The sequence below is a fragment of the Pterocles gutturalis genome, unplaced genomic scaffold, assembly GCF_000699245.1.
Source record: "Pterocles gutturalis isolate BGI_N339 unplaced genomic scaffold, ASM69924v1 scaffold21956, whole genome shotgun sequence".
Taxonomy (NCBI): Eukaryota; Metazoa; Chordata; class Aves; order Pterocliformes; family Pteroclidae; genus Pterocles; species Pterocles gutturalis.
This window is the reverse complement of record NW_010101112.1, coordinates 40,145-66,795: the sequence shown is the minus strand read 5'-3', so window position 1 is coordinate 66,795 and position 26,651 is coordinate 40,145. Positions and strand designations below refer to the sequence as shown.

The 26,651-nt window shown below is 38.9% G+C and overlaps 1 protein-coding gene across 1 annotated transcript in view; it reads right to left on the bottom strand.

Moving 5' to 3' along the window:
- Positions 1 to 26,651, bottom strand: part of LOC104468231 (nesprin-2-like) — a 170,744-nt gene that overhangs the window by 120,423 nt on the left and 23,670 nt on the right. The window contains 25 exon segments of the mRNA XM_010082294.1: positions 1 to 105; positions 920 to 1,208; positions 1,316 to 1,435; positions 1,817 to 2,019; positions 2,798 to 2,877; positions 2,880 to 2,903; positions 3,660 to 3,825; positions 4,801 to 5,001; positions 6,331 to 6,432; positions 8,846 to 9,007; positions 9,701 to 9,859; positions 12,412 to 12,562; positions 13,566 to 13,745; positions 14,625 to 15,223; positions 16,276 to 16,423; positions 16,878 to 17,035; positions 17,902 to 18,025; positions 18,641 to 18,759; positions 19,874 to 19,949; positions 20,204 to 20,415; positions 21,625 to 21,780; positions 21,932 to 22,066; positions 23,001 to 23,174; positions 23,445 to 23,603; positions 25,334 to 25,498. Coding sequence (XP_010080596.1) covers positions 1 to 105; positions 920 to 1,208; positions 1,316 to 1,435; positions 1,817 to 2,019; positions 2,798 to 2,877; positions 2,880 to 2,903; positions 3,660 to 3,825; positions 4,801 to 5,001; positions 6,331 to 6,432; positions 8,846 to 9,007; positions 9,701 to 9,859; positions 12,412 to 12,562; positions 13,566 to 13,745; positions 14,625 to 15,223; positions 16,276 to 16,423; positions 16,878 to 17,035; positions 17,902 to 18,025; positions 18,641 to 18,759; positions 19,874 to 19,949; positions 20,204 to 20,415; positions 21,625 to 21,780; positions 21,932 to 22,066; positions 23,001 to 23,174; positions 23,445 to 23,603; positions 25,334 to 25,498 — 4,167 coding nt within the window.

The following is a 26,651-nucleotide window of genomic DNA, read 5'->3' as shown; positions in this document are numbered from 1 at the left end:
CTGAACCTCTGGCTTCTTAGTTTTCTCATTTCTCATTAAAGTTTCTCCTAGAGCTACCATGTTCTGTATTTTGGCCTCTCCTGCATCTTTGAGAGCTGTGATTTCCTGTATTAAACAAGAAGTAGAAGCAGTACATATACAACTATTTTTGGTTACAGAATAAAAGGTATTACCAATGATTTTTTTCATACTTTGTACACTGCTGTTCAAGACAAAAGAATTCTCCTTTCAATATATCACATAACTGATATGTAAACAGATAGATGATCTACTTTTAGAAAGTCTGGGATAATGAAGGTGAGATTTATTAACTATTCTCTACACAACAAAACCAATATTGTGCTGACAAAATAAAAAAAAAAAAACTGCTCCAAATCTAAGGGAGAGATATTTGTCACAATACTACCGCTTCCGCAGAATTAAGCATGTAAATCCCAGCATCCTCATTTCTGGGTACTCTGTTAGAAGGTCTCCTAGGTAGCCAGAGAGAGGAGATACCAAAGAGGACATTGGGGCCTGAGGGACCCACCCAGGCAGTGGAACAGCCCCAGCACAATGACCCTGCAGGACACCAGAGAAGCCATGCACTCTGCAGAGGCTCTGCGGATGCCCCAGTTACATTACTGACCTCCCTCTCCACCTCTGGAGTAGGGTACGATGGGAAGGCGCATGGCCACCAGCACCTTATGGGTTCAGTGCTGCTCCACCCAGAGACGCAGCAGACAATCTCATCTTACATGTGTAATAAACTATGCAAAACCAAACAAACAAAAACCCCAAACACACCCCCCCTAAATACGTCATAAAACTACAGGCAATCAGCAGTGACAGTATCTTTTTTGAGGTACTGACTCATCAAGCATTCCTCTGATACTAGCGTGAGCTGTGAAGTGGAAAAGGAATACATTTAACACCATACCTTTATCTGATTAATCCTTTCGTCTGATGACAACTCACTTTCCTGTGAACTCAGGTTATTAACAGCCTCCTTGAGCTTTTTGATCCAGCAAGAAACGTCCTGGGCAAGTTCTTCAAAGTTTTGTCCTTCCACTGGAAGTCTCTCAGTATTGCCTGCCATTTCACTTACATGTGTTATCAGTTTCTGGTATTTACTAATAAGATCACTGGCTTCTGAAATGGTTTCATCTTCCGTCAGCCCGGCCTCCTTCAAGGAATTCGTTAGCTGAGCCACGGAGTCAAATGATTTTCTGAAAAATACAAAAAAAAAAAATCTATATACATCTATTTGTTGTAACAACACGGAGCAATCTTCTTTAGAAGACAGTTCCTAGATAGAGACTAAAGAAAATGGTACCTCTGCATTAATAGTGTTTTATAGAAGTTTTCAAGTTTTGTCTCATCTTTTTTGATCTTTTTTAGTTTTTCTTCCTGAGCAGTGAGCCATTCATCCAAGACCATGCTGCTTTCTTCAAGGCTAAAGAGAGTATAAATACAGACATGGGTGAAAATGAGAGGCATTACGTGACTAGAACCTGCTGACAGCAGTGTTTTGCTGAAAACGTAATATAAATATCATGCACCTGATCAAGCAACATTTTAAGCACAAGTTTAATTTTAAGTATCTCGGTTCATGTCACTGAAACTATCCATAAGCACATACTCCCATGTAACACTGAGTCTGTTATGAAGCAAAAAAAACCACATGGCGCATACACCAAAACAATCACTACCCTTTATTAAAATACCATCTTTAATAAAAAGCAGGGTTGTTTGGCATTCACTATGGCTGGTTTAATAATGAATCATTTAATATCACTTGTGATTAAAATGTCAAGAAACTACGTTAGTTTCCTACCCACTGAGCTGCTGGAGAGAAGCATCAAGTTCTTTTTCCCGTTTCTGATATTTTGAGATCAACCTTTGCAGTTCTGCCTCTTGATCTCTCACATGGCTGTTAAGGTGGTTAATGCTTGCTTTGGGCAAGTAATGCTTCACTTTATTCAATAAAGTTTTAACCTCTTGGATATCTCTGTCTTTGCCTTCAGATGTTAGGAAGTGCTGAACAAGAACACAAAAAACAAGATACATTTGTCAGATTTGCTGTTGTATAATAGATATTTATGTTACAAGAGTTTTTCAGCTCCTGTTATCTCCACCAATATTTTCTACAGCAATTCCAGTTCCTGAAAAGGAATACATGCTAATTCACAGTTTGCTGACTATTCCACTTGTAAATGGAAAAGTTGCTGTTTGTAAAATAAGGAGAAAGTGAAGTAGACAACTTGAATTTTCTTCTCTACAGCACAAATACACAGAAGAAATAAGCAAGCAACATTCAAACCTAGCACTGACATCACTATGTCTTCGTCTTTTGCTGCTTAACTGTGATTGCTTCTTGCAGCTGTTGTGGCTTTTCCATCTCTTTTCCGTTGATTCTGTCTGACTTGGAGTGAAAATCTGTCTACAACAAAGTGAATGCAAATTTTTCACATCTGAGTCCAATGGGGGTCAGAATTTGATTTTACTCTCTACATATTTGACTTTCTGCATCTTTGCATGCTGAAGTACTTGGTCAAAGTCCATTGACTTTCACTAACTACTGTCTTCTCTCTTACTTGCCCAAGTACGTCTGAACTTGAACACTGATACTGAATTTTAACAAAGTTTTATTTTCATTCCGCTATTGTCCTAATGCTTTAAGTTAAACAAAATGTTCTTTCAGCCTCATGTTACAAAACCACCTAGGTTGATTCATTCCCAAGAACAGTCTCCTGTGTAAAAAAGTAAAACTTCAAGAACAATCAGCTCTAGAAATTAGAACATTTTAATACTTTACCTTTAGCCTCTGCAGTTTTTCTTCCAGTATCAGTTTTGTTTCTGAGGGGTCAAAGCAGTCCTTCAAAGACAGCTGAGTTTCCAGTCATTAAAATTCTTGCATTGACCTGAAAAAAGACACATTCCAATTTTCTTCATTAACTGTACTCTGTAAAAGAAAATCCTACTTAACACGAAGATTTCAGACAATTTGTAATTACATTTATGAGTACTACTGTCAAAGGTTCCTTTTCACTACAGATCATGTCCCAGAAAATGCTGTAATTCATACTTTTTTTTACCCAACATTAATTGACAATAAACGTAGATGTTCACTTGGGGGGGACAGTCTGCTATACATAGCAGTTTCAGGAAATAAGACCTGGATTAGCCTATTGGCAACTTTTCTCACTTCCACACAAATAAATATTACTCAAAAACTATCTGAAGATGAGACTGCCTTTGGGTCTACACCTGCACAATCCCATGTCTGCATAAAACAAAATGTAAATAATAATGTTATTCATTCTCATAACTAAGATTAAATAAAAAATTACAGGAAAAAATGAAAATGTTTGATTTCTGTATTTTTAAAATGAAATGTTCTGACATTTGTTCCTGAATTATGCTTTATACTTCCTTTATCTATTTTTTAAACTTAAAAATAAAAAACATAATAACTTCAATTCAGATTGAGTGGCTTGTTGGAATCAAAAGCCATTTTTATCCAAATCTTTGCCTTGCTCAGAACCCTGAAGCAGTTTGAGATATCAAATCAGCTTCAGACACTGAACCAAAAATAAACTAATTGCATAACCTTTAAGTGATTAAGATGGTCAATACAAAGCTATAAAGCTACAAAAATATGAAATGTGTTTGCTTACGGTTCAAAACACCGATAAAATGATCTTGAAACACATGTTTCTTCTTATTAAATAAATCAGTGACACATTTAAGCTGCTTATTTAATTCATCCACATCAGGACAATCCGTCTCTTCTTGGAGTAACGTCACATGGTGTTCTTGTTGCAGAATTTTCTGGTGTATCTCCTAAAGTTAAAAAAAGACAACTGTTAAAAAGAAAAATTTGAAGTGCAAGCAGAAGTTCACTGTACGGAGCCACTTCAGTACAAACTAGAGTTTTGCAAAAGGTTTTAGTCCTGCCTACGTGTCAAAATAATTTCTTAAAGCATATTGACATTAACAAGGCAATCAATAGGTAGAAATAAGCACTAAAGTCTCCTTGAGCAGTATATATACATCTGTACACATACATAACCACACATACATTAACTCATGCACATTCTGGCATCATATAGAATAGATAATGTGAAGTGCATGGTAATACAGTATGTTTCAGAGCATATAACACATAAAAACTATAATGCGCTGGCTGCCACAGGCACTCTTCCACCCCTAAATGCCTTTGTATGTCAAGTCCTTGTGCGTTGAAAGATAACTTAGAGGGAGCTGGGAGAATTAATTAAAAGCTATATCTTTCTTCCAATGCCTGTGATTTCACTGCCTCAAACACTAGTGGTCTGACACCCAGAACGTACACAATACATTCACTGCTCAACAGGAGGTTTAAATCTTGCCAGCCTTGAACCTCCAAGCAAGAAGCAGCTCTTTCTTCACCTCTCTCCCTCAAAAGAGGGTGGAAAGTTGGCTGAAATTGCTTACTGGGAGCTCCCCTTGCAGGCAGGCTCAGGTGTCACAAACACAAACCCAGTCTTGGAAAAGATACAACCCTGTACCCCCACTACTGCTTCAATGCATCTTAGGTGCAATACTCTTGTGGTGCTTGCCACTTACTATTTCCAATAGCTGCAAGGGTTAACTAACTATATCTGAAAACATCCAGTGAAAACAGGCCTTCTTTCATGTTTCTGGCAGCTTAAGGAAAATATTCAAGTTATTCTAGCAGTTTACAACATATACAGGAGAAACACTTATAAAGATTTGCCCAGGTGAAAAATAATGAATAGTGTTATAAAAGATGCATAATTTGTGGCAAACACGCACCTCTAATTTAGTAAAGATCTCTAAGGTATCAGAAGGAGATAAAGCTTTTAATAGTGATTCAGTCATTCCAATCTGTGTCTTGGCCAGATCAAGGTCTCCTTTTAGTTCTGCTGTATTCACAGTGAGTTCACTGGTCCCCTGCTTTGTTGACAGGAGCTCTTTTATTAGCTCCATTTTCTGAACAAGAGATGATCTGATGACCTTAAAATTGGAAATAAACACAATGTAAAGAAATTATACTGGATTGATTTCCTAGAATATTACAGAACTTCATGACAGACATAAAGAGCAAAGAAATTATCTAAAGTGCAGACATTTCAATCATGGTTTGTTCCAGTTTCTTTCCCTCCCACTCCACAAATTGAAAAATAATAGTATTTAAGCCCTGCTTTTATGAGGAGGAATTATCTCAGTTCATCTTTATTAGCAACACATTTACTGGTGCTGCTTTACTAACAAATTTATTTGTCAGTCTACTCCAGTGTCTGCTCCCAGCTGGATAAAGGCCTAACGTGTGCTTCAGCTACCACGAAAAAGAGGGTGTCAGCTCTCTCTGTAATACATCTGCCTGCAGTGGTCCTATACCAGGGCAAATTTCCCCCGCTAATCCAAAAAAACAGACAAGGACAGCAGAAAGATGGGAAGCTCTGGCTCAAGACTAGTCACTAAGGAGCAACAGGTCCTTAACTTTATCCTTAAGGCTTCTGCAGATTTGCATGAGACAGCAACTCAGTGGGGTCACGGCCACATGCTGAAACACCACCACAGGGGGCTCAGGGGGTCTGGTGCTCCAGAGCAGCAGAGTGTGCACAGCACAAGGTTGCAGAGTCCTTTCCTAAGCTCCTTAGACCACTTTACCCAGTGAAACTCCTCTGAGTTCCCTGCTTGCTGAGGACAAACACACAAATAGCAAAACCGGGTCACGCTCAAGATGCATCTGACATAGACTGGGAGTGGATGCTGAGGGAACTGGTAGAGGATCAAGGTAGGCTAACAGTGGAGATTTATTCTTTGCTGTGTGAAGTTAACACAAAAAGATGATTTCCTTGTGATATCCCAAAGGAAAACCTCACAGTAAACACCACTCTATGCAAACAGCTACATACTACCAAGCTACATTAAGCCACATCCAGGTAAAGTACAGTTTAAAACAGACAGTCAGCATGCTGAGTTGCTGGGATACCCAAAGGGATGATGAGGTCCACTGAGCTTTGTTCTTGGCCAACAGCTAAAAAACAGATATCACTGATATTGGCCTCTTTCAGCAGGTCTGCAAAACAGTTGGGTCAGGTCTAAGTCCCTAAAAGGCACAGGACTGAGAGAGGCCTTTGTGTTTAAAGTGACAGGTTTGGTTCTAACAGCTTGAAGAAGTCAGTAAATGAAATGTCCCTGCTAATAGCCAACAAAATGCCTCCGGTTCTCTTTGGGTAGATTTAAGTCAAAACAAGAAATGATTGTGGCAAAAATGATACTAGAAGCAGGGGTGTAGTAATGAGGACTGGTGTACTAGCTATGAAAGCTGCTTCGTACCTGTAGTTCCAGTGGAGGTTCATTGCTGTTCAGAAGTTCTTCTATCTCAGCCACTGTGTTGTCAAATTTCTGTAGCTTCTGCTCTTGGACACGTAAGCATGCCTGAAGGTGGAAAAAACACATCAGTAATTGTGTTTCCCCCCAGATTAAATTTCCATGTTTCTGTTAGCAAATGGTATTACTAATATTCTGATTCTGCATTTTGGCATATAGAGCTCCCACAACTGGTCAGCTTCCTGATTTTCATTTTAGCAATTTAGACATTTTTTTGTATTAGAGTCGGAAACACTCTATGTTTCTCAGGCAAAGCAGTTGTTAATTCAAATTTAGCATAAGTATAACAATCTTAATTATTTTACTTCTGCATTAACCCAAGTAAATGTGCAGTAAAGATTAAGTAATCTTAATTTTGTATTTATTTCTTGCTGCTTCTATTAAAAAGGGATATTCTCTGATGTTATAGGCTTAAAATCAAGAATTGGTATCCTGATGATACACTTTGGTAGGGATGCAATAAAATACAACACATGCTGTAAACCCTTTTTTAATGTAAATCCTTTGTATATGAAAAAACCTCTACTCATTTGAGTGGATTTTGGAACAAGCCAGTAATGTGAAAGTAAAATACCAGCTTCAGCTTATGAAACAGGTTATATCTAAAATAGTCACATTGTCTCGTATTCCCAAATCAATACTCCAAACCTCCTCAGGACAAAGTATTCCTTTGCAGTCTCTGTACAAGCGATTATCAAAACCCATTCACGTGCTGCAGCCCTTAAAAGAGTTCCCATTTGCATACTGGCTACAGGGGAAAGCGGAACTTCTCTTACATTATTTATCTGAAATTATCTTTAACTACACAGTCAAATAACTCATTACTCTGTTCTTTTGTGACAGACTTCTTGTAAGCACATTCACTGTTGGGCGGTCACAGAGGACCCCGAGTTTCAGCCCCACGTAACATGATACACAGTGCAACAGCTGGATTTTTTTTTTTTTTGTAATTAACACTAATGTAGAGATGTTTCAGGATCAACGACAAAAGGAATAATAAAAAATTGATAAATGAACCCAATGCCCTCTGAAATTTAAATCATTTCACAAAAACGCCAACGCACTGAGTTCAGTTTTCTCTCCTTTTATTCTGCTTTTATAGTAGCTCATGGGTAGCATGGTTTCTCTCTCCCTTGCCCTCTCCTCCCCTCTCTTTGAGAATTACCCTCTAGCATGGGAGCAGCAGAGTAACCTTAGAGCAGGCACCTCCGGCACAGCCCTTAGAGAGGTGTGTTGGGGGCACGGGAACATCGTGCCAAGCTCAAGCATTTTCCAGGTAACAAAATGGCTCTTAAGACACAGTTCCCAGCTGGCGCATCTTACTGGAGCCCTTGGGGGAGCTGAACTACCCCAGGTAAATTCTAACAATACAACGGTAAAGGGAACAATAATGTAAAAGAAAATCCACCTCTGCACAGCACGTATACTACTGTTTCCCTAGGAAGACCTATATACAAAGAACATCTTGGCTTTCTACTGCTCTGCAAATTAAAACAAATGAGCAGCGCTAATGGTAGCAGTAATGCTGCGAATAAGCATCTGTAGCTTGTAAACACTGAGGCAAAACTGCCTGCATATTTTCAAACAAGCGGATATGGGACATCTTTATATCTCAACCCCACTCAAGCAGGAAGTTATTTTTATTTCTTAGAAACTGACTGTAACCACAATTAAGGTGGTCACACACAGGTGGTTGATTATGGCTGTAAAGTCAGAAATTAAAATACCTACCCCTGTACATGAGGCTCTTCAATGTACAGAGCTAGTGCATGTGTTTTTACACCCAACTACACTCCTATACCAAGAGTTAATGCTGTAATCTGTGTGAAAGGGGCACGGGCAGCCCAGGCTCTGCTGCTGCCTGCCTGTGTGCAGCCCCTGGAGAACCTTAGCAGCCAGCCACTACTAAGGCTGCATTAAGTTACACCGGGGAGCACACAAGGACAAAGATCACAGAAGTAAACAAGCCACCTCTGCAACCTCTTCTTGAACTGTGTATTGCCCAGCCATTTCTGAGGCTCCACTGTCTTCACTGATAGGCAATTTCTGACTAGAAAACTGATCATTAGCCTGTACACACTCTCTTCCCTTTCTTCTCTAGGCACAAGGAAATAGGTGCACCGCTGTACTTGTACTACAAGCTTCCCAGGCCTTCTCTTTGCTGTATGTTTGTACAGTGCAACAGAATGAGAGGGCTTTTGTAGTCTAAAGCAGCATTTCCAGTGTTGCATAAATTTAAAACAATTACATATACGCTATCTATTTATCCACTTCCATGACCTGCATCCCAAATACATTATGCAATATCTTCAGTGAAACTATCCATGCAGATACAATTGCAAATGCTACAACTTCCTCTGCTTTTGCAGTGCTGATATTTCCATGCAACGTGCATGTTTATAGTCCAAAGTCCAGATCACTACTGTATAAATTAAGGGGAAAAAAATTCCATTCAAATTACCTTTAACTGCGTAAGGTCCTCTTCGGTCAGACAATGGTCTTCTGCATTCTTAAGTTCTGCATTTGCCCAAGCGTCGATTGTACCAGATAAACTAAGAAGTTTTTCCCACAAAGCCTGAGCTCTTCCCAAATTATCACAGTAGTTTTCAGTCTTTTCATTGATCTACCATGAGATTTATATACCGAAAACAAACAAAGATTTTAAAAATGTTGAGTTATACTCTAAAAGCAAAAGCAGCATAATAAAAAGCAGGATGAAAATACCCACAAAAACAAGTGCAGCAAGGGAAAAAAACAATCTCGTGTCTTCACAGTGAACTGGTCATGGAGAAGATATTTAAATCCCTGCCACACATGTCGCCAAACATACCAATCACAACAGCAGCTTGCCAGTTTCAAGGCAGGTTTAGGAAGGAGCCTTGCTCATTAATGTTTATCTACTCTCAGTAAATACCATCTAATCTCAGTATTGATGCATTGCTTTAGATCGACAGTGGCAAACATTTCTCACCAAAAGCACCAGCATTGTAATTCTCCAGATTGTTTTCAAAGTCTAAATCCACAGAAGCTGTTATGGAAGCTTACAGACTCATGCAGAAAGCACAAACATTGCCTTTCTGCATTTTCTACAATTATTCACTGGCAAGGAGTAGCCATGATACAAACTACCTGAGAGATGAGAAACATTACACCAATAGACACTCTGCAAGCTTTGCTCTGGTAAACACTTGGATTTATCTCTTAAGAATCTTCGCCATATTGCACCTTATTTATTCCAAATATTACACATGTGTCAGAATCAATTACTATAATGCATAAGAGATAAGACCACCCTGATAATTTACTTTTTACATACATCCAGCCATCTGTCCACGATAATGTTAGCCTCATTCTCGAATGGAGGCTCCTCAAAGCTTCTCATTTTATTGAGCTGGAATTGAAGGTTTTTGCAGATCTGATTTATTTTATCTACATCTTCAGAATGATCATTAAATTCATCTTTTGCCTCTTCAATCTGTGAAAAAAAAACAAATGGATATTTACGAGCACGTTTACTTAAGACTATTTATTCAGCAAAAAATTTTAAACTCATGTGTTGTTCTTTTTAGTTTAGAGAAAAAATAGCTTTACCCAAAACAATCTATTTTATATATGATGAGACTAGGAACATATCCTGTGTTGTTATTCCCCTGTCATGCTGATAGGAACATTTCCCTGTTAGAAATCCATATCATTCTGTTATAGGCTGCAAAACATCTGAGTGAGAACTATGGATAATAAATTTCTAACTAAGAGAGGCAAAATCACAGTTTGCTTTAAAAACTGTAATCACAAGATCCAAGGGGATTATACATCCCTACACAGAACCTCAGTTAGAGAAATAAACAATGCACCATGTAATAATCATCTGAGATACTATTATGACTCTAAGAAATATCACCTGGCATTTTGATCCCTGGGTTTTGAACTGCTTTTAAAAAAAAGCTTACATCATAATTAAATATAGCCATTGTCAAATCTGCCATTGTAGAAACGGAAATGTCCTTTTTCCCTGCTTTCTATATAAACACTAGACCGCTTCTTTGTGCTTAATTGCAATGTCAGTGTTTACAAACAACATGGAAGCTCGCTGGAAAAGAAACACTGACCTCTAGTGTTAGGCGATTTGATATTAAAAGCTCTCCTTATTTCCCAGAGACAAGCATTACATCTTCTCAGACAGATACTGCCAGCCACTGAGATAAGGGGAGGGACAGCAGAGCAGCACTCACAAACCAGACCAAGGCAGAGAATCTTCTCTGTTATTATTTTATATAATTGTAAATTAAAAAATCATCAGCACTCAAGGACATGCCTTGTACTATGCTGCAGTTATTGCAGACTGCAATTCTGAGAGTGGGAGTTGCAAAAGTTAAGGCGAGGAGGAAGGGTTGTTAACAGAGCGAGGGGTCTCCACACCAGCAGGGGCCAGGGTACATGGGTGATCTCCACTGCAGCAGGAGCCCGAGTGATACAGGTGCCTGAGGTCTCACTGGCAAAACCAGGAAAAGATCCTGACTCAGCTGAAGAGGGGGTGGCACACAGGACACCATCCCATTGCCTGGGGAAAGAAACCACTCACATTCCTTCTTGAATTTAACCATCCCAGGCACTGCCTGAGAACAAATGTTCCTGCTACAGGTGATGCTTCATCAGAAAGCCTAAAAGGAATCTGAACAATCAGTTATATAACCCCGCCGAGACAGTAAAAATCTGTACAGTACAGGAAATCTGTACAGTAAAATGGTCATGATGGACATGCTGCTGTTTGCTAATCTGTTAGCCTTGGACAACTGTGGACAATGGTTGTATTCATTAGCCAAGAAGAATGTAGCTGGCTGTCAAACTTCTGTCTGAAAAAGTGATAAACGTTCAATTAAATGAGGGGCTGTCCAGCCATACCTGCTCATGCAGTCTCATCTGCTAATGTAAAAGCTACTCCAAATGTTTAACTGCTACCAAAGACAGCGTGAAGCAAATGTCGGTTAGAGGCCAAGGCTCTTACATCAAAGGTCTGTCTTCTAAGTAGGTTTGTAACACAGAAGAAGTGAAAGAAGAAACACCAAACTATGCTGCAGCTGGAAGCCCTAACAACATAGTTTGGTTAGCAAAGTCAGTGCGAGGACAGAGATTCACACTGCAAATGTAGCCAGCTCAAGGAAATACTGTATGATCAGCCCAGTCAAAACCATTTTGGCCTCCAGAAGTCAGCACCCCATGGCAGCACCATGCTGGCTGTCCCCAAGCTGTCTCTGAGCATGGTGACAATGACATACGGTAAGGTACACAAGCGCCACCTGGAAAGCACGACAGATCCATCATGGCCCAGCCATGCCGAGCAGATGTGCCATGCCGACACAGCCTTAGGGATCCTGTTCCTGTTTCTGCTTGCTCAGTGCTAGCCGAAGATCCCTGCACAGCACTGCATGAGACAAACCCCACAGCCCTGCCAGGAACCCACTGACACGAGCCAGGAGAGGATACGGATCTAAATTCTTGGTTATAAGCTACAGCGACAGCAGAGAAGTAAGCAGCCCCAAGGAGTTGCATAACCTATTTTTTTTGCTTTAAACAGTACAACATTTTAAAGTATCTTAAAGTATCTTCTTAGTAACAAATGAATTTACTATTTTTGTGTATTTATAAACGGCCCACTATAAGGTTTTTAAGTTGGTAGAAAATATAGAAATCTTCTATAGGATATGGGTGAATATGGCTGATTTCAACATGTGCTTTTGGTAGGACAGGATTTAACCTTATTTTCCTACTAGATCATAGTTTTTCTATGGGTTTATTTGTTGTGGGTTTTTTTTTTTTATCCCTTCCCTTTAACAAGACCTTGATTCACTAAGCAAAACTGGACATCAACTTAAAACCAGGGTATGGTTCCTAAACGTATTTTGGAAGCCAAAGTGAAAGCAAGGTCTTAACATTTGCCCTGAAGGCTGGATGGGCAAGGGCAACCCTATACCCAAACGCTCCCAGGAAAGGCTTTTCTTTCCTTTTCTGTAAGTTCTTGTTACTCACCTTTGTTATTAGTCTGTTCAAATTCTCCTTCCCCATGTAAGAAGTTTGCTGTGAAAGCACAATCTCCTGTTTCTGGATGATGCTGGTCAGACTAGTTTTGCAGCTTTGATATTGCTTCAGGAGCTCCAGAGCCCTTGTACACTGCTCCTGGCTATTAAAAAGAGATGTATTATTTACGGCCTAAGCATAAAACAGCAGCCTCAGCCTCTTGTCTGCTTCCTTCTCCTATATTCAAACATGGAGAGTTTGACTACTACTTTTGAAAGAGAAAAAAGGGGGGGATAAATTGTACCAGTCATAAACTCTGCAATACTGTGTGATACTGGGTGTGGTATGTGAACAGTTTTTGGACTCAGAAATGCCCTTCACCATCTTCTGCCTCTGCTTCACATTTAACCATTATCTGACGCGAGCAGTTCAGGTTTATATGATACTCTCCACCTGAAAGGGGAGCTCAGTCACCAGTAAACTGAAATACAATGTGCAGCAGCTATCACAGCAGCTTGGGTAGTAGACAGTGGGAAATAGCCCCTCAGCCCAGCCTGCAGTGGGACATGAAAACAGACTACTCCCTGCAATGCCTGTGCAGGCCAGAAGGATTAACCAGATATATGCCAGTCCATGCAAATCATAAAGGCTCATTTAAAAATTATAAGAGGATGGATGCCCTGAGTCATCAGTCATAGCATTTCTCAGTGCTCACTCTCTCAGGCTTATCAAATCAAGTTCCTTTAGTCTTCTCCTGCATAAGAGACTCTCTTTTCCCAGCTGTCCTCTTCCGTTTGTTTCAGTTTGACTTTTCTTTTTGAATGTGCTGACATGAAATTCACAGCAAAGATAGAAGACACATCATTCCCATCAGCTGACAGGCTTTTGTTTTGGATACCAACTAAGTCCAACACATCATTGCATAGCTGCTAAATGATGGGACTGTGATGTCTTAAGAATATGTAAAATTCATGAGCTTTAGCTGCGAACTTCTATGGGCAATTCTTGGCTTTATGATAGTTTATAGCATCATGATAGTAACATTTGCTACTGTATCAGTATTTCATCTACTCTAAAGTATGGTCTAAGGCTTTTTTGCTGTTTTATTTTACAAGCAAACTTCTTATTTGTACAATACTGCTTTAAAATGTAGTTTTTCTTCTTACCATTCAGCAAGCAAGAGTTTTGTATCCTCCCATAACCTCTCTGTAACTCTGCACTGTTCATTTGCTTCCTCTGCTTTTTCCTCTTTGATCTGTGGGAGCTTATTAGCAATTTCTCGCAGAGGTTTCATTTCAACAGCAGCACAATCCAATTCTTTTTCCAATTCCAATAATGATTTTACCCTTTATTAGAAAAAAATGAAATACAGTCTTAAAGTAAGTCTTTGATTTTTTTCCCCAATCTAATTATTAAGTTCCCCAGAAATTCATCCTGAGCTGCACATACTGACCATATTAAATGATATAATAAAAAGTCTAATTTGATTTTCAGTTCATGTAATTTGCCACAGTCCTTCAGATGAGTTATGCTGACCTAAGCCCTTTGAGAAAGTAGTTCAAAATCCTAAAGGCTAATAGGGTCTGTATGAACATAGTGAATTATTTTGTATTAAAAGGTAAGTGCATGCTGGCTATCTCAAAATATGGTCTAAGAAAGCAAGCTATGCCATAGCATGGGATTTCACAACTTAAAAAATGGTCACAGCTGTAAGCTCCTCTCCCCTCCCTTTTTCCCTCCACATAAACAGTAGCGAATTGTTTATTCATGCTTTGCAAGGCTGCAGAGAGGTCCTCTGAAACAGTAGCGGAGACATACAAATCATGTTAGTGGCTTTCTCAGGGTGTGGTACAACAACACAAGGCTTCTACACTGCAGAGGTTCAGATCACATGCATCAGTGCTCAGCAAGGAGACCCATCTCCCTGGTTGATGGTTTTCTTACTGAACACTAAGATCATAATGATCAACCTCCTTCTATTTTTTCTTCATCAATGCTGCTTCTAACACACATATGCATAGGAGTTTAAAAGAAAAGAAAAAACGGAGAAGGCTTCCTTATTTGGGCTATGATGGAACAAATAAAACAGAAGTTCACAGCATCTTTCAGTGCTCTACAGATACTTCAAGACACATTCAGGTTTCAGTGCTCCACTGCAAAGGGGCCACAGGCTCTCTGAGTTCACTGAAATTATGATACTAAAAGTGCTCTTAAAAATGATTCACCTTTGTTGAATAGCTGGAATTGTTGGATCTTTCAAGCCGATTTTGTTAATTCTGTCACGTAGATCCTGAATGTTTTTAAGTAGTTCACCGTTTTTTGTGGAAAAAGTCTCATATAAGTCTTTTTCCTCTGTAAGCATCTGTTCACTTGAGGGATCATAAGTGGCATTTAGCTCTTCAGATAAAGTCTGAACAAGGTTTTCACAGCAAGTCTTTCTCCCACATTCAGCATCTTCCAAACAGATATCAACTGTTTTCAAGCGTTCATCCAAACATTTAGCCTCTTCTGCCATATGAGAAACCTCTTGTGCAGCCTCTCTCAATGCTTTTCCCTGTAATTCAGGCTGACCTGAGGAATCTGTGAGACATCTGCTGGAAGACTGAATCTTCCTCAATGAGGCCATAAAAGCTTCCAGATCTTTAAGGACTGTCTCACGGATCTGCATTTTGTGGCTCATTTCTTCAAGCTGGTTTTGATAGTAAATCATAATTTTACTTGCAGCTTGCAGATCTATTGGATTAAATTCATCTCTTGCTGAACTATCTAGGTGTTCCAATTGTTTGCACACTTCAATCTGATTTAATATGGATCTCTGTAGCTCCTGAAATTGAGAGAATGACCAACAGTGTTAGCAAGTGAGAGAAAACCTGTATCCCGCATTCAAGCTGAACCTATGACTGAAAAACAAATTATACTCACAATAAAATAACTATGCTAAACAGCGTGGTTAAGAAAGAAAACCTCTTTTTTCCCCACTCTGGACTTTGGTGGCAAGAAGAAAAAAGAAGAAAAATCAAATAAAATAGTATTCCACCCACGGGGAATTTGGTCAGTGTTATAGGAAGCCCAAGCCTCGTTCCAGCAATCAGACAAAAAAGGAGAGAAAGATGATGAGAGTCCTGGGACTGAAACCAGCAGGCTCTTGCAGAGGGAGATCACTCAGAGCACAGGCAGGAACGCTGTTGCTTGTTACTCTGCCATCTTTTAAGTCCTTTATGCTATATTTTTGAAGGAGACTTACATGCATTTAAAAATCTCTTGGTGAAGTTTGCATATCTGGTTATAGCCCTCAGACAAACAGCAGTGATAGTGTTGTGAAACTCTGAATGTGCAGAGAGCTGGGAAAAAGTGCAGGGACCTTCCAGAGTGCACATGCTCTCTGCCCTACAGCTTGAGAGACCTAAACCCTACTAAGCTTGAGAGCCAAGGGCAGAAAAATGCAAACTTTCCGTTCTGCATAGCAGGCAGTGTGTTCAGCTCAGAGTGAATGTCAAGAACAAAACAATATTCACCCCGCCTGATAGACAGACCAGAGCCGAGGCATAAGATTTTGATAGCAGGTGAACAAGTTATTGCATACATGCAGAGCCAGGTGGGAACAGTGTAAATCTGGATCAAAGAAAGCCCTAACCTAAGACAAAATGTTAATAACTATGCTTTTTACAGTAGAGCCTATTGAGGGTCCCTGGCTGCCTCTACAGGAAAAATGACATCTAAAGCAAAGGGAGTAAAATGCTGTTATAGACTTTAGAAGGTTTGGGAAGTCTTGTGAGAAGTCTCAAACTCCTGACTGAAAACCCCATTAAGTTCTCTAATTCCTAGATGTATTAAAACATATTCTGGCTAGGGTGTGGTCTCTGCATTTTCCCTTACCTTTAGTTCCCTATAAGCAAGATCACTATTCATCAGATGAAACTGCTGGATGCCCTTTTTCTTCAGCTGCTGATCTAACTCACGTAGAAGAATGGATTCATTTTCTATTGGCAAAACAATTTCCAAAGCAGTCCTTAAAGAGTTTGTTCTACAAGAAAGGTAACAAAGCATGAACTGGGAAAGCAAGCAAGAAAAGACACTCAACATTTTACAGCACAAAGAGTGACAAAAACAATGTAATTGACTAATATACCTCATCCTCCTCCTCCTGTTGTCAAAGGAGTTTTTCCATTAATAAGATTAATAAGAAAAGCAGTGTGAAACCCAGTGAATTTAACCAAAAGGTTGAAGGAAATAACAGCAAACTTGGCAATACTGCACAGTGATGTTACAAAGATCTGGCTCAGTGCTTCTTGGAGAGATTTATACTATTTGCAATGTATATATTAACCAAGTATAATTACAAAAAACTTGATTTTATGCAATTAAAAAAAAAGGTTAAAAACATGTAGGTATTTTAACACACACTGTTCCCTTCACAATACACACATTAGTTACAATGAACTATTCCTTAACTAATGTAATGAATTGTTATTTTATACCTGGTACTTATAATATCCTGCAGCTCTTTCCATTGTCCTTGTAGTTTGCTTCTCGTATCAGAGATAGCAGCCTGCTGCACTTCATCCACAAGATTTTCTAAAGTAGTTGAGATGTTTTCCAATTGTGTCCAGCCAGAATTGGTTTCATTCTCTATCACCTAAAAGATGTGCAGCATAAATTGCATTAATATGATAACGTATTTCTCAGTGGACTGGGCAGTTCATAAAATTACGGTCATAAGGGATTCTGCAGAAAAACTGAAAACATCACGTGAAAGTAAGAGCATTTATTACTTTCTTTTCCTTTAAGAATCCATTTTTCGCTGTATGCAAATCTCTACCAACTTTTTATGATGAAAATCTCCATGTCAGATATATGTCTTGGCTACATTTTATAAAATGTTCAATAAATATGGTTCAGCCATTTTTACTACAAGAATGAATGGGAAATATCTCAACTTAGCTATGTTCAAAAGAACAAAAAACAAATGTAGAACTGAACCAAGTTCTGAGATGCTACATAAGCTTTGTACTCCTTTTAAGCAAGGACTTGAAAAGCTGCAGTAATAAATTCTCCGACATCAATTATGTGCCTTTTATCATCCCTTTAAGGTTCTCACAAACTTAATCAAGTTATAAGTCTTGGAACAGTTTAATTCTGTACACACACTACTACCATTTGATGGTTCAACTCTGACAACTCCTCAAGCCCTGACCATGGTCCATCACTTATCTGCTGACAAAAAAGCTGCTTTCCATAGTTATTTTTTTCCATTAGACCTACTTCAGCCTGCAGATCACAAACTGAGATCCACCAATTTCTTCTTTCAGCAACACTTGCAAAACTCCGCTGCTAAGTAGTTCAGCTGAACACCAAACCCTTGGTTTCCCTTCTACTTCTAATAAATCTGGTTGTAAGGACATTCTTCTTCCCTTGGCAATACACATAACACAGAGTCGAGGGCTCTACATAAGAAAACAACAATTTAGGCACCGAGTATGTTTTTAAAAGATTAATACTTACCTGGATTTCAAGCAGCTTATTCTGAAGGCATGAAGTGTCTTTTATTTCATCGGTAAAGCCAGATGCTACTTTATCTCTGCTGATTTGTAAAAGTTCCTCCAGATGATTTCTTTGTGTGTTATAGCTAAAGAGAGATGCAATCACTTTTAGAGAGAATATTACTTCTAATTTAATAGAACATGGCAGGGTATGGGACTTGCTGACCAGTAGATTCCCAGATAAAATAAACACAGTGTATTGGAAATGCATATTTTTACCTAAGTCACAAACGAATGGGCATAAATGAGCAACATATAAAAGAGCTGAGAAATAGCTCACTTGGCTAATTTTCAAGTATGAATCCCTGCCTGCATTCCCTAAATTCAGTTTCATGAACATAAAAATGTCAGTTCCTTAAAAACCTGACACTTTTTTTTAAATTTTGCAATATTTGAAGTTATTAGTAAGGCAGATAGAGATTTTTCTGGCCCAAGAACAGAGCAGCAAGAAAATGTTTTATAGCTCTAACTGTTCTTGATACGAAATTCTAATGTTTGAAGCATTTTGCTGTTATAGTGCTTCCTTATTAATATTAAGCAATATTATAAATATTGAGCAATATTAAGTAAACTGTAGTAGTAAAAGAACAGTGTATGCTTTTGCTATGCAGAACTCTATGTTCAATACATTCAATTCATTCATTAATGTCTAGCATAGTATAACCTCTTAATACACATGCATTTTATCCTTTAAAAATTACCTCTCTAATAAAGCTAGTATGGGCAAATCACCATCTTCCTCCAATTTCTTTGCACAGTCTTCTCCATTGTGATGTTTCACATCTGGTTCCAAAACTATATCTGTGGCAGGTCTTGAGGTCTAAGTGAAAATAAAAACGTGACAGTGACCTACGTACGCATCATGCTGTGTCAATACACAGTGAAGACTAACAGACATCTGTGAACTCCTGAAAGAGGCAATTGCCTCATGTGTCCCAAAGGAGGAGAGAGATACATACCATTCATGAACACAAGATGTGTTTAAACACAATAATGAACCAAAAGAGCAAATTTTTAACACTTGCAGCCAGGTCATTCATTCATTCCACAAATGCTGTGTCTCTTGTGTCTCTGGCAGGCACAAGCCACTTGGGCAAATTTTTGCTGCGGCTCCATGGACTTCCTTGGGCAACCACAAGGCACTGTCTTCTGCAGCTGTTGTCAGGCTGTTTATACCACAGCCTTCATGTATCTCACATCCTTGACTCCAGGATATACGCCTCAGTTCAAGGCTGGCTGATGTTAGCTATACACTTCACACTTTGATTGTCCGTGAGAGAACAGATTTCATCATTTTATCAGGGACAATATCAGTAGCCTTACAAGAGATCTCCCTTGATAACAGTCAATTCCTACATATCTTCAAACTTTATGTATATGCAATAAATCAGCCTTCCCATAAATCACGAGTCTGGAGGCTGTCTGATGAGCTGTCTGCAGCCTTACTTGCATAAATTTTTATCTTAAACGAGACATCTTTTGTGGCATCCAAATGATGAATTGCAGTATCTTCTTTGTCTGAAACTATTTCTAAGAAGTTAGATGTGTTCTGGTTTTCCCTATATTTTTCTAAAGCAAATGCCTCCAACTCTCCACCATTTTTCCGCTCTGTGTCCTCTGAAACTTGTTCAGATTGCTGGGATACTATGGGGGATTTGCACATGACTATTTCAGTTGCAAATCACTCTTTAGCAAAATATAATGCAAGGCTGGAGACTCACATCTCCTCGTGATGCCTAGTGCTGTAACTTGCATGTTACTTTTTAATATTTACTTAGTCTATGTTCCCAAGCACAATGGGTTTTTGATATCTGACCAGAAGCCTGAGGTGCCAACACAATAAGAATAGTAGTAGAAATAATCAGCTTTTCCTTTTGCTGATGATCTCCCCTAGACAGAGCACTGTTTTCTAACAGTGAGTATGGAGTTCTTACCTCCTGTACCGAAAAGATATCAATTTGTTGAGAAGAACCGGGTTTTTCTCCATTCTCAGAAGCAACAATGGAGCTCCTATGGTTTAAAAGAAATTTCAGCTTAAGAATAAAATATGAAATACAAAAGGAAAAAAAAATCCCAGAGCAGTTGTGATGAAGGGTAATCTAACGTTGTACTTGTTAGTTTATGAAACTCAATACTAAATGTTTAAATGTACAGTTGCCCACAGTAATGTACACAGTAATGCCTTTACATTTACAGTATCAGGAAATCTATCCACACATCTGATTTCTATGAAGCTACAACACTTCATGCACTCAGTCACCTACTCTTTCTTAGATGACTGTCCTTTTCCAGTGTGAGACAGCAGTGCCGTGTAAGTATCAGCCACGTTTTGTTGAAGCTTTTCTAGCTTTTGTTCATAGTCTGCAGTCAGTATCTGTATGCCTGGGACAGTTTCTTCTGATAGTCTTCCCAATAATTTAAGGTTTTCTAATGACTTGCTAAGTTCCCTCAGGCCACCTTCATGTGAAAAAAAGGCCTAAACAAACAAACAAACCAATATAACAAACTCATGTTAAGTCATAAGGCTATACAATTATTCTCATACATGTTTTTCTATTTCCATTGTCTTCTCAGATGAGCGCACTTACAGCATAAGCTGTCAAACCAGGAGAGAAACATTTATTTTCCCTCGATTCTTTTTCAAATAGAGCCAGGAAAGAAATCAGGATCTCTGGCAACATGTTCCCCAGCTGCATTCACAAGACTATACTGATTCTTGCTTGATTTTGAAATTTGTCACGTTACTACAATTTTATCTGCTTTGGTCCCAAGTCCTCTTCACACTGACATCAGATATACATGTTTCATTGACTACAGAAAAAGTAAAATTGCAAAATTTATTTAAACCAGTCCCCATCAATAACTATACTTTCTAGGGTGAAATCAAGATATACTAAAAATCGAACAAAAATTTGAGCAGAAGGAATGCACTTGAGAACATTTATTTCTCTTTACTCTTGCATATGTAATATTTGCTGAACATGAATGCATGAGAAGCAAAGAGTGAAACTCCACTGAATTCAGTGAAGACCAGAATTTCATCAGGAGAGCAATTTCTTATACCTATAAGTGGTAAAGCAGCCACATCAATGCATCTCAAAGAGGAGAATGAAGGAAAATGCTAGAAGCAATGAAGTGTAAAACCCATTGCTTATGGAATATGTAAGATTCACCATGACTCACCCTGGCAAGTGAAACATGAATGTCTAGTTTAACACTGTGGTTAATTTATACATAGCACAAACACGGAGATAAAGTGCAGCTATTGCACTGTGAGAAGATACTCTCACCTGAAGTCATCTAACACAATCTATGCAACTGTAAGGAGTCAAGGGAGTCACAGAGCACATAATCATTCCTTATTTTTACACTTTGTAGAGCTAAATCTGTTATAATGTTATAATCTTTATAATGCCTCAAGGTTGTCCTTAAAAAAAATGAAAAAAAAGACACCATGCATGTGAGAAGGAAGTAATTCTAACAGTCTACAAGGAGGCTAATATCTGCAGTCAAAAAAGGTAAAGAAATAATTTGGGTGGCCTCTTTGTTCTCTGTTTACATAATACCAAGCACAAGGGCCCTATTCCACAAACGCAGGCTGCAATCATGTACCTAAAAAAGAGCAAGAAGGATAGACAAAGCATTCACAGAGAGATGTAGGTGAGCAGAAAAGTGTGCCAGTTACCTCATGTTCCTTGATAAGCCCTTTGGTTTTATCCATACTTAGGAGTTTATTCTCTCTGCCTATCTGTTTATTGATTTTTTTAAAAGTTGCATTAAACTTCTTTTTTTCCCTTTCTACTATGAGCTGGGCACAGGATACAATTTCATGATGAACTGCCTGCAAAATTCAAAGCACATTATTCCTGTGAGATGGTGAGACAGCACTACAAAGCAAATAAAACTTCAGAACATGTTGTGACAAAAAAATTGTTTTTCAAAGATGCCAGACCTAATGAGGACAGTGGATTCTCCTTCCTATATTATCTCACCTCCCATCTTTTACGAACATCTTTACTCTTTTCTTCCACTACCAGCTTTTCTGGATCAGATGAAATATTTTTCAGTTGTTCAGCTGCTTTCAAAAATTTGTCAAGAACTTTATTGTCCAGAGAATTAAAAGCTTCCTGCAAGAAAAGCATTATAATCAAACATAATCAGAACTGAATGTAGCTTATTACATAATAAAAGTACAGCAGTAGCATAAAAAAACCATGCATGTATACATTGCATGTATGGGCTGTGATGGCCCTTGCATGGGTGAGTATGAAGGCATTCTCCATCCCTGTATATCTCCAAAATGTTGCAGAAAATATCAGTGTACGCTTTTTGAAGAAAAGCAGATGTTGTTCTTGTAACTACTCTTTTAGGGGAAAATTTGGTATCAAAGAAGAAAGACTAGAAAGGTCCCTGCGCTCTGCACCATTTCTAGGGAATGTACATGGCCATGTCCCATGCTTGTCAGAGAGAAGGTGAAAGTACGGTGGGACCCTATGAGATGGCCTGGAATGAGCCTCTGCACTGCTCCCGGAACATGACTGCCCAGGATGTGCTTTGGCAGATGAGGCAACTCAATTTTTGGGCATTTCCACTTTTGATACCTCACTAAGGACTCCTTTAAGAGATACAGATTTTGAGACTGAACACTTTCTCTATGAGCTAGCCACTAGGAAAAAAGAGGTGATTCAGTATTTATAATCATGGTTCAAAAACCTGCCTAAGAATTCAGGCATGCGATTCTTGATGGGAATCTTAATTATTAATCAGGCAAAAAAATTGGCTGTAGTTCAGAACATGATGAGTTCTGATAGGATCATGGAGTAATTTAAGTTAAGACAGGGCACTGAATAAACTGCCACACACATTTACATTTCTTCATTCATGCTGTCTGCTGAGTTAATATATGCTACCAGTGCTAAATCAAAAAGCTAAGAAAAGCATTAATAGCTTGTTAGAATAAAAACAAATCTGATATTTTTCTCACTGTGGTACCTTAGCCTTTTAGATATTAAATAGCACTAAGAAATACTCAAATTCAGCTGGCTCAGAAAACAAACCCACCTCGTATCTTGAGATACATTCCTCAGGATCTAATTTTTGACTGACAAGTTGCACAGCCTTTGAAATGGAAGCCTCAAGTTCTTTCTGGGATTGTTCAAAATTAAGTAAAGCCTCTGTCTCTGAGGATCTCTTCTCGGATTTGAACAAGATGTTGTTAATGTCACCCATGACAGCCTTGGAAGAAAGAGACTCTTTTCAGAACATGCCCGAGTGTCAGTAATTATATAAAGCTATTGCTTCATAACATCACTCAAGTTTTTCAAGTTGAGATACTGATCTTTGAAATGTTCTAGTTTTTGCCTCAGCAAGACTCTGGGAGACTGATTCCAGTAGTGTAAACCCTTTTTTACTTCACATGAATGAAAAGGCATCTTCCTAATCACATAATGCTAAAATTAGAGACATCTGTGTGTATAAAGTAGAGTAACAATAAAAAAGGAGTACCTCTATTTTGTCTCTGGCTTCTTTAATTCGTGCCTGCAGCCCAGTGGCGTGAGAATGCTGTTGGGACACCTGACTTGAAACATTTTGCGTCAAGGATTGCAATATCTCTTCTGCTGCCACAACTTGTTCTTGGTATGATGTTTCCCTTGCAGCCAAGCTCTGGTTGAACGAAAAGCATTAGAAGCCTATCCACTGTTTATGTCTTTTTGTTTAAAGGAAATGAATGAAAAAGCCAGCATTGATCATGGATGGTCAATACTTGGTCAAGCAAAAATCTTATATTCCCATTATGTCAGTGAATTGCACTGCAAAATCCCTATGTAGAGAGAAAGAAATTTGCTGCCATCCACTGGGGATTCTTGTAGCTGAAATAGTCTTTCTGTCACTGTGATACCTTCCAACTCTTTGCCTCAGAGACAGACGTAAACACGCTCTCCCATCCAAGCAGCTTTCCAAACAAATGTGCAAACCACACATGTGGAGATGCATCATCTGATCATGAAGTCATCCAAAAGTAAGCATATATCAAAGCTTAGATTTTCTTGCAGTATTCAGTGCTAAAAGGCAGGAAGCAGATGGGTATTTTGCATGCAAAAGTAGTGTGCCGTATTTGAATATTTATCATGAAATGCTGTTATTAGAGCTGGTTTAATCTATGAATATTCAACATATTTTCCTGTTTGAAGTTGTCAATTAGTATTCTTCTCATGACAATCAGTGCTTTATTCTGGATCTCGACCTATTGTACCTCAGGTAATAGGCGACCTGATCTCTTCTGTTCATAGACATGGAGATACAATGCCAGACACATTTTTGGAGGCTGCATTTCAGGGCTTCTTGTTACTTCGCTGTTTTAACAAAGTAGTGTCAGACTGCAAAATGAGGCTTATTTTATAAACATATGGCCACAATTACAAAAAGATTAATAGATTCTTTTCACAGACTCATGCTCCTAATTCTGTCAACTAAACACAGTGCAAGAAGGCACAAACCAAAAGTAAACTAACACTAATTCTGGTTCAGTTATTGTAGGTGGATTTAATGTACCAAAGAAGATCTCTGTTTAATTTTATCCCTTAGACAGAAAAGCTCCAATGAAACCTCCTTCTGGTGGTCACCTTCCTACTGTTAGATTATACTGGTCCTATTGCAGAAATAGCAAAAGGCAACATAAGTCAGTGCTTCAGCTTCTCCAGTGCAAAGCTTGGCATCTTTGTGCAGTCTCACCTTCACTGGCAGGTGAATGAAATAAATCAGACTTTGCACTGAAGCTGCTGAGTTATATATACGTATTTCCACCTGCCATCTGTGGCACAGAGACATGGGAAACAATAGAGACTAGTAGAAGTAACAAGAAATTCATGAGTGCTCATTGTGGATGTTTAGAGCAACTTCTTGTAAGCTGAGATGCACAAATTACCCAGTACTCCAGTTTTTGACAGGTAAACCTTGAATACAGATAAATTGTTCCAAACCTCCTCCGTTCACTGCAGGGTGGATGACAAAAAGCAGCGTATGACCAGGGAAAATTCTCAGCTCAGCATCCTGCAAAGTTTTAGTCTGCTGTGGATGCTGTGCTGGACAGAAAGTAATCAATATCACTCAAGAGCAAGCTGCCGATCAGTGGCTCCAGCAGCACTTCATCAGCACTTGCTTGCCATCTGGTTGCACTGATGTTGGAATATCCATTTATAGCTCATCTGGGAGCAAGCCTGGGAAATGACATCAAAATACTAGCATTGCCTCGACTTTTTACCCATGTTACAGCACAAAACCCACATTCATTTCTGCTTCACTGATGATAGCTCATTTTACACCAGCAACAAATCCATGCTGAAAGATGAGACTCTGATAAACAAGTATTTTAAGCACTGTATTTCCATTTTCACCTGCAAATGTTCCTCCATCTCAGGTTCCACAGGCCCCTCATGACCAATCTTGCCAAGCAGGCATCCAACCTCTGCTGCCCAGCTGTCCACCCCTCCAAGGAGCTCTTCAATTTTCTCCAAGCTCCCTGGAAGCTCCTGGGTCTTTTTAGCAGCATCTTCACCAAGCTATAAACAAAGAGCAGGGTAAGATGTTCACACCTGTCATCAGTTTGTGGGTCTCTCCACTCCCCTCCTGCAACACACAGTCACCACTCTAGGTTACTTTGTAGCTTTTGCACCCAACAGGGATTGGGAGAGAAATAAATGCCAAGCATACTGGTAAATAAACCATGTGAGGCTCAGCCCTTCAACCCTGAAAGCAGGTGGGAGAGCACACCCTGAGCCCCTATGGCTCACCCCTGCTCCTGTAAGAAACTACCCGCAGCCACACTAACAGGGAGAGTAACTCTTGGGCTGTGGCATTCCCCAGGCTATGCTAGGGACTTGTCCAAGAGAACGATAGCTGGTGTTGGTCAAATCAAGACCAGAGAGCATGCTAACAGTTCAATGGTACTGGCAGTCACAAGTATTTGCCCTTGCTTTTTTATATCTAAAAATAAATATATTATAGCCATAATGTCCAAAACAATGCCAGAAAAATAACTCCTGAAGTATTTAAGCCCTTGTAAGGGTGCAAGAGGCCTCTTTAACTCTGTTTTCCAAATATATTTCCTAAAAGCATCTTTACTATGGGCTTTTTCTAGGAAACTCCAGACTTGCCTCACTCTTGGGAATATGTTTCCTTTGATCTTCTTGCATTCTTACTAAGCTCTTCTCCTACAAAAATGTCGTAATTTTTTGACACTGTTTATTGTCACAGCAGTACCTTTAATAAATGTCAACAAAAGGCTCAACTTAGAAAATAAAGAGCTGTAATATTCCCAGGCAGAGTGAAAAAGGCATTCTTGTGAAAGCATTCTAGGAAATGTAATATATGCAACATTAAGCTGGTTGTATAGGAATTTACAGCAGCCTAAAAACCTGTCAAGTGAGCTGGGGTAAAGTTGCACAACCCTAGAAATAACCTATGCAGCAGTAATTACTTTCTACTAGCTGAGGCAGAGATTATACAATTTAGCAAAGGCCCACAAGCTCTTAACAAATTGGTTAGTTCCTTCTCTAGAACTTTATCCTGCAATAAGATTTCCTTTTATGAAAGTTTTATAAAAATTACAATTTTAAAATGGGAACATTTTCCATTGTGTCATAAAGACCATTTAACTGAGTCACAGACACTTAAGAATGGGATGCCTCTGTGTATTGTCTGTTCCTCCTGTTT